Source organism: Patella vulgata, chromosome 1, assembly GCF_932274485.2.
Source record: "Patella vulgata chromosome 1, xgPatVulg1.2, whole genome shotgun sequence".
In the NCBI taxonomy this organism is placed as follows: domain Eukaryota; kingdom Metazoa; phylum Mollusca; class Gastropoda; family Patellidae; genus Patella; species Patella vulgata.
The window spans coordinates 1,434,147-1,442,977 of NC_065879.2; the positions used below are offsets into that span (position 1 = coordinate 1,434,147).

At 34.2% G+C, this 8,831-nt stretch overlaps 1 protein-coding gene across 2 annotated transcripts in view; it reads right to left on the reverse strand.

Annotated features, from left to right (window-relative positions):
• The window catches only part of LOC126808513 (lysine-specific demethylase 6A), an 88,006-nt gene extending 79,609 nt beyond the window's left edge, over nucleotides 1–8,397 (reverse strand). For both annotated transcript variants that reach the window (XM_056102935.1, XM_056102934.1), the window contains exons 1-5: nucleotides 8,213–8,397; nucleotides 7,984–8,050; nucleotides 3,898–4,042; nucleotides 1,269–1,318; nucleotides 762–820 (exon numbers count right to left, since the gene is read on the reverse strand). In XM_056102935.1, coding sequence (XP_055958910.1) covers nucleotides 762–820; nucleotides 1,269–1,318; nucleotides 3,898–4,042; nucleotides 7,984–8,050; nucleotides 8,213–8,280 — 389 coding nt within the window. In that variant the 5' untranslated portion in view covers nucleotides 8,281–8,397. The remainder of the gene's footprint in view (nucleotides 1–761; nucleotides 821–1,268; nucleotides 1,319–3,897; nucleotides 4,043–7,983; nucleotides 8,051–8,212) is intronic.
• Nucleotides 8,398–8,831: the final 434 nt, after the last annotated feature.

Genomic DNA, 8,831 nt, shown 5'->3' on the forward strand with positions numbered 1-8,831 from the left:
CTGTGACAAGAGAATATAACACATAGTTGTACAAGATCATTATAAATTTGGGTGGATACATACAAGGTGATCCCAACATCTTGGTACAATCTAATTACGGCAGTCATTCGATAAACCAATTAGCGACCGCCATGTATTTTTTTTTATCTACTTTTGCTTTGTTTTGATTTCTATTGCCGCTAATGTCTACCCATAGTTCTGCGCAAAAAAGGTCAAAAGCTCGATTCGACAGACCATTTGATTGGCTGACCCCTCATTTCAAGCAGAACACGAGTTAAATAACAACGCTTCCAGATCCAAGTGTAGTAAAGACAAGTAAAATCGAAATTTTGAATTATAAAAACGAAACGAAATTGGATCTGTGTTTTAATCAGATTGCATCTTGGTAATGATCTAGGCAGTTTTAAAGCGTTTAGTTAGTTTGATAAAGTCATGTTAGATTTCAACGATTAAGGAAATGTCCTCCAAAGGAATAGCTGTGTTTCCAGAAAGTATCGTTTGTATATTTTTATGTTCTATATCTAATTCATTTATTGTTATATTTCGCTAAGAGTTGTATAGTGGACAGTGTAAGAAATAATGTTCGCAGTCTTCAACACCTTGACCACATAAACAAGAAAGATTTTCCGATATATGCATCAAACACTTATGAAGGTTTAAATCGCTCTTTGAGTTTCGAAGTTTACAATGTACATGTATTATCTGTAGATGCCTTTCGCCTATATTACTAAGTTATGTGGAAGAAAGAAAAAGCTACTCACCAACTCAGTGAATTATGATGATAGTAAACAAGGCCTAGGCCATACAGAAATGGGGCATTCTGGAAAAAAAATTATATATATAAATGCCAATTGAATAATACAATGAAATGAAATGGGGTTTAACGTCCTACTGTTCTGCTCCAGGTGGGCTAATGGATAGACATACACCATACATTGTGATATGAGGGAAATTCTAACCGGACAGCACTGTGGCACACTCTTATAACGAATTCCATCTGCTAAGGGATCTTTTACGTGCATGCCAATGTATGTACGGGACCTCGGTTTTTCGTCCCCTCCTATGCCTATTTCTATACCAAACTTCTAACAGTGATAATTTCGTTCAGAATGAAGTAATTTGACTGAAATTTTCAATATTTTTTTTTTTATCATCTATTTATGAACTGTTATATCAAGAATGGCCAACTCTTTATGAAAATCTTAACTAATTTATCTTTAAAATAACGTAAAATTAATTTCTGTTTGATCGTATTTCTTGTTACTTACCTTCCAATGTTCTGTTTGAAGATTATAAAATTTCTGGTAGGCTGACAAAGCTAAAATAAAAAAAAAAAGTAAAAAAAATAAATGCAGGCCTATATATGTACATGGATTTTCAGTCTGGATAAACCCAATCTAATTAAAACACAGATCCTATTTCGTTTCGTTTTTATAGTCCAACATTTCATTTTCCTTGACTTTACTACACTAGGATCTGGAAGAGTTGTTATTTAACCCACATTCTGGATGATGTGAGGGGGTTAGCCAATGAAACAGTCTGTTACGGCAAGTTTTTGGGGTGAGGTGCACGGAACTGTCGGTAACCCATTAGAAACATCAACGCTGATTGCTTAATCAAGTGTCTGACATCATAGGGTTAAAAATCGCTTGTATGACCTCTGACACGACTTTCCACTACAACCGGACAGATTTTCATGTGATAAAGGCCATCAAAAGTATAAAAAAATGGAACGAAATATAGATGTGTATTTTAATCAGATTGAGATTGAATCGACAGGATAAGATCCCCATTGAATAAGAAATTGAGCTTTGGACTCTGGTCGTATTTTCATTTGTATTTTAATCAGATTGGGATAAATCCGATATTTTACTGTAAAAGTATTACAATACATGGTATCCAGTATATTTAATCTACATCAATGTGCTGAGCAGTAAGAAACAACATTTAGAAATATAAATCTGTATCTATACATGTATAGAATGATGTAGTAATGTAGTGCCGATAAAGATATATGTACCGACGTTGACAGTGAAACATGCGGCCAACAGTGAGGCTGATGTCCCCCGCCGAAATCCCAAAATAAACAGATGACACATATTAATTAACAGCACATTTATTGTTTTCAAAAGTATTGAGCAATCAAACTATACACTAAGTTTCATCACTCTCTATCAAATAGAATCAAGATTATCTTGTCCCAAAGCATCGACCAATGAAATTGATTAGCTCTGCTTAGCTTCAGCTCGAAATGTTAATCATCGAAATCAGTCAAGACATTCACCTAATGAACATCTACATCAGGTTTAAACATTCTACCTCAATTAAAAGCAGAGTTTTTATGTTCCAAAGTCTTGACCAATCAAATTGCTTATCAAATTGTTATGTTCCTTAGCCTAAGCAGAAATTCGAACCATCGAACTTAGTCAAGGTAATGATATAATGAAACTATATTCGGAGTTTCATCGCTCTCACTTCACAATAACTAAAGTTATCGTGCCCCAAAGCATCAGACTATCAGATTGCTTATCTCTGCTTACCGTAAGCATACAATGTTCATCATCGAACTCCATCATGGCATTCACCTAATGAAAGCCTACACCAAGTTTGAACATTCTATATCAATTTGAATGAGAATTATTGTGTTCCAACCTCTCGACCAATCAAATTGTTTATCGCTCTGCTTACCCTGAGCAGAAAATGCTCATTATCGAACTTAGTCAAGGTATTGATGTAATGAAACTATACACCAAATTTCATCACTTTCACTTAATTAGAACTAAAGTTATCGTGTCCCAAAGCATCAACCAATCAAATTGCTTATCTCTGCTTACTCTAAGCAGAATATGCTCATCTTCGAACGCCATCAAGGTATTGACCTAATAAACACCTACACCAAGTTTGAACATTCTAGCTCAATTAGAAAGAGAGTTATTGTGTCCCAAAAAGTGTGACGGCCAGACGAACGGACCGACAGACACACAGACGAACCCCTTTTAATAGTCCCCTGCTTTCTTCGAAAGGCGGGGGACAATTACTGATAGTGACTCATTAAAAACTATTGCCCATTAAAATGTCTCAACAAATGTCACGATAATAATACATGTCAATGTTAGTCAGGAAATGCTGGGTTTTATTTTATCATACAAACACAATGTTTATTGAAGGGAATTAAGTATACACACAATCTTTTGAGAAATTATTTGTTGCATGATGCAATCTGAAAATGGTGTAACTAAAATGAGTTGACATGGCACCGATGTATTTCTTCATATTTAACACGAAATCTTGTAACTGTACATCACAGGACGTCGACAAATTTTATATATATTCATAGATAGACAAACGACTAGTATAATGATTCTCAGCGTCAATTAATTTGGTTGTATCAAATTTACAGCTCTCGTGTGGTTCGAGTATTACATCAAGTTATTGAAATTTGTTTAAACCTTTTATTTATTGACTCGATGACAGATCTTATGATACAGCGCACGCTAACCATTCAGCACAATAATAATAATTTGTTACCTTTAGGAAACTGTTCTACTCGCAGATTTAGATATTCTTACCTTTAGGAAACTGTTCTAGTAGTAGATTTAGATATTCTTACCTTTAGGAAACTGTTCTAGTAGTAGATTTAGATGTTCTTACCTTTAGGAAACTGTTCTAGTAGTAGATTTAGATATTCTTACCTTTAGGAAACTGTTCTACTAGCAGATTTAGATATTCTTACCTTTAGGAAACTGTTCTAGTAGTAGATTTAGATATTCTTACCTTTAGGAAACTGTTCTAGTAGTAGATTTAGATATTCTTACCTTTAGGAAACTGTTCTAGTAGTAGATTTAGATATTCTTACCTTTAGGAAACTGTTCTAGTAGTAGATTTAGATATTCTTACCTTTAGGAAACTGTTCTAGTAGTAGATTTAGATGTCCTAAATGACAATATATACTAGGATCAAGATAGGGTAGATTGTCGCGATCACTCTCAGCATTAACACTCTTAATATGATCTTTTAATACATTCTCATAATAAGCCACACCCTAGAATATAAAAATAAACATTAACACTCTTAATATGATCCTTTAATACATTCTCATAATAAGCCACACCCTAGAATATAAAAATAAACATTAACACTCTTAATATGATCTTTTAATACATTCTCATAATAAGCCACACCCTAGAATATAAAAATAAACATTAACACTCTTAATATGATCTTTTAATACATTCTCATAATAAGCCACACCCTAGAATATAAAAACAAACATTAACACTCTTAATATGATCTTTTAATACATTCTCATAATAAGCCACACCCTAGAATATAAAAATAAACATTAACACTCTTAATATGATCTTTTAATACATTCTCATAATAAGCCACACCCTAGAATATAAAAATAAACAATAACACTCTTAATATGATCTTTTAATACATTCTCATAATAAGCCACACCCTAGAATATAAAAATAAACATTAACACTCTTAATATGATCTTTTAATACATTCTCATAATAAGCCACACCCTAGAATATAAAAATAAACATTAACACTCTTAATATGATCCTTTAATACATTCTCATAATAAGCCACACCCTAGAATATAAAAATAAACATTAACACTCTTAATATGATCTTTTAATACATTCTCATAATAAGCCACACCCTAGAATATAAAAATAAACATTAACACTCTTAATATGATCCTTTAATACATTCTCATAATAAGCCACACCCTAGAATATAAAAATAAACATTAACACTCTTAATATGATCCTTTAATACATTCTCATAATAAGCCACACCCTAGAATATAAAAATAAACATTAACACTCTTAATATGATCTTTTAATACATTCTCATAATAAGCCACACCCTAGAATATAAAAATAAACATTAACACTCTTAATATGATCCTTTAATACATTCTCATAATAAGCCACACCCTAGAATATAAAAATAAACATTAACACTCTTAATATGATCTTTTAATACATTCTCATAATAAGCCACACCCTAGAATATAAAAATAAACATTAACACTCTTAATATGATCCTTTAATACATTCTCATAATAAGCCACACCCTAGAATATAAAAATAAACATTAACACTCTTAATATGATCTTTTAATACATTCTCATAATAAGCCACACCCTAGAATATAAAAATAAACATTAACACTCTTAATATGATCTTTTAATACATTCTCATAATAAGCCACACCCTAGAATATAAAAATAAACATTAACACTCTTAAGGCTGACCTTAAAAATATCTTTGTTTCGCCTAACGCGACCGACTAACTAAAACCACCCCCGACTTAAATTATTTTATTGCACTTTTCCGCGATCTTTTTATTTTATTTTATGTGTCAACCTTGAAATTTATCACGAGAGTTATTTCCCTTTACTATGGCTATATTTTGATTCATTATTGAAACTGGTTGATCAAGACGAAAGCGTTATAGGTGTCGCTTCTCAACAAAATGGTTGCAGACGAAAGCACGTCCATTCCCACGAAATGATTCTGCCTCTATGTCTGTGGGGCGTCGTTTTAAACATGACGAAGATATTTTCAATATCCAATTTCGAGAAAAATGAAGGCACAACCTGCACGATCGTTAAAAACGTGTTGAAGGGGTTTCACACTTAGAGTTCGTGGCAAATCGTGTGCGAGTCTCGGAGTCGTGCATCACGAAAAATCCCGATGTCATACTCATTGATTTGTTTGACAATAAAAAAAGACGAATGTTTCCCCCCCAGAAAATTATCAAGCTGTCAAATTAGCTCTTTAAAAAAAAATTTGAAAAAAAAACCCGACCTACCGACCCTTCTCCTCGATTGTGGGTCGGGTTTGGCGAAACAAAGATATTTTTAAGGTCAGCCTAATATGATCTTTTAATACATTCTCATAATAAGCCACACCCTAGAATATAAAAATAAACTATCATCATTATCACCAGGTTCAATCTCATTAAATACAGATCCATATTTCGTTTCGCTTTTTTAAACTTTCGATGGAAATGAAATGAAATGAAATGAAATGAAATGAAATGGGGTTTAACGTCCTACTGTTCTGCTCCTAAACTGGGCTAATGAAGACGGGCATACGCCATACAGTGTGCTATGAGGGAAATTTTGCCCGGGCAGCGTCGCTAGGGACTACTCTTATATCGAATTCCAACTGCCAAGGGATCTTTTACGTGCACGCCAATATGTACACGGGACCTCGGTTTTTCGTCCCATCCGAAGGACTAGACAGCTGTCCTTGTCAGGCTACTTTCGATGGCCTACACTACATGACGATCTGACCAGTTATAGTAGGAGTTCATGTCAGGGGTCAAACAACCGGCTTTTGACCATATGACGTCAAACATTGATTAATCAATCAGCGTTGACTTTTCTAGTGGTTTACCCACAGTTCCATGCGTAAAAAGGCAAAGAACTTGCTGTAACAGACCGCTTCATTGGCTAATTCCTCACATCAACTAGAACACGTCAATGATAACAACTCTTCCAGATCCTAGTGTAGTATAGAAAAGTAACGCGAAATTTTGAACTATAAAAACGAAACGAAATCGGATCTGTGTTTTAATAAGATTGGAAAAAAAGTGTAATTAATACAGCACAATACATTCAAAATAACCATCAACTCGGGTTATTTTTCACAAGCGTTGTTTTATACATTAAAATCACAAGTGTCTGTAACATGGAAATTATTTCACAAATAACATTAAACTATGACTAAGTATATGCCTAAAGTCTGTTACGTCCATGTTCGTAAACGAGATTATCAAATAACTGGTCTGATTCCAATTTCTAACTCGGGCAAATAACTCGTCTGAAACTGATTCTCTTTCAGTAGATATAATAATACCCAGGTGAGAAAAGAATTGGAATTAAATAATTGGGATCAAAGTTCACTGCTCTAGATTCCATCAACCAGAGGCAATACTAATTTTCACGAGGTAGACAATCGAGTCTACCATGATGTTTAAAAATTATTTAATTCCGATCCGTTTCTCACCTTTTGGTATTATTATATCTACACGCGACCTCCAGGCAAGCTAGCCTGCATCTTACCTACTTAACTAGTTCCTTTAGGAAATGTCTCTGACCGGACGATGACCGCTGACAGACGTGGAGATGAGCGGTATTTACATATTGCAATGCAGCTATAACTAAAGGAAGGGATAGGAACTGTCAGCGGACATCATCTGATCAGAGACAGTTGCTAATAAAGGTACTACCACTTAGCCACCCCCAACAACTAACTGTTTTGCTGCAATTCATTTCAAGTTAGTTGTTGGTACAGGATCTGGATGGTAAGATAATATATAGCTAGTTCCAAGTGGCAAACTCAATTTCTTTATTAATGCATGTACCATCTTAAAAATAAGTTAATTTTATACTATTAGTACTTATTACACATACACAGTCCAATCTACTGAAACAACATTCATTTATCAGCAAATATTGACAATAACGTAAATCAAGCGTTGTTTTTATCAAAATTGATTCGGACGCTCATAATTTACGGCATATTACTACTGCGCAACTCTGATCAGATTAGTACTTTGATTGGCTATTGACACGAGGCCCCGTCTTTATGTGTTACAGGCGTAAATTTAAAATGTCGGAAAAAGCAATCTACTGTCGCTTTGATTTAAAAAGAGGGGATTTGTACCCGTTTCAGGTTAGGTAGGATTATATGCTTAATTGTAGTTGGGTGTGGCAGAAATATTATAAATAACAATAATCAATCGTTGTTTTGATTAAAAATATTGTCAATTTTGTTTACAAATGCCGGGTGCGAATCGCTCCGCATGTGATACGTTGAAGATAATAGCACCATTTATTATCTCGAAACACGGAGGGTTGAGAGATAAGGTTTGTTATCTAGATAATTCAGGACACAATCTACTATTAATTCCAATTTCAAATATGGAGTTAGTTCCCTTGGCCTATCAAATTACCTTTTCCAACAAACTTTTCTTTCCATTTCCTTCAGAATCTTCAAACTTTAGGAAGCCATATAAGCAACTGAAAATATATAAAAAATAATAGCAATATAAAGGTTGATAAAACTTGCTTAATAAAATGAGAGAATGTTGTCTGTTTATGTGGAATAAAATGAAACGAAATAAATGGTCTTCTTTCCTCGTTGAACTAGTTCAAGAAGTCTGAACTCAATCCGGCACTGACCTGTCATATTCATCGAATTCCTTCTTCTCTTCCGCCGAGAGCGCCGCTCCGGATGTCGGAGTCGCCATGACCACTACCTTTACTTTGCTCTTAATCCAATCCTTTCATCAGATTTGATAACAATTCATGCATTTCATTAACAATCCCGTTAAAACAATGAAGCATGGACTGCACGCAGCAGTCTCGAGCCTTGGGATGACCTAATTGTGACCCATCCTTAGCCAATCAAAACACTCCAAATACCACCACCCTTACAAATTTATGAATGTGAACACGAAACGAAATATGATTTCTAATACGTCTTAGTGGTATTTAAGCTCACGATTTGTCCTGTGGACTGCGATATCACCTCGGTGAAAGCGGACGTAAAATACAACTAACAAACAACAACAACAACCTGTGGACTGGTAATTAAATAAACCATTTGAACAGCAAACATTTGATCTAAGTTTGACCACAACCTATATAGACATTTTTACTGACAATATTAGAAGTGATGTGTAAAATAATATTTCTGATTGGCTAATTGGGACACCTGTGCGTGCAATTGAGAGAGAGAGAGAGAGAGAGAGAGAGAGAGAGAGAAATGGGGTTTAACGTCCATTCGATACAAACTAGG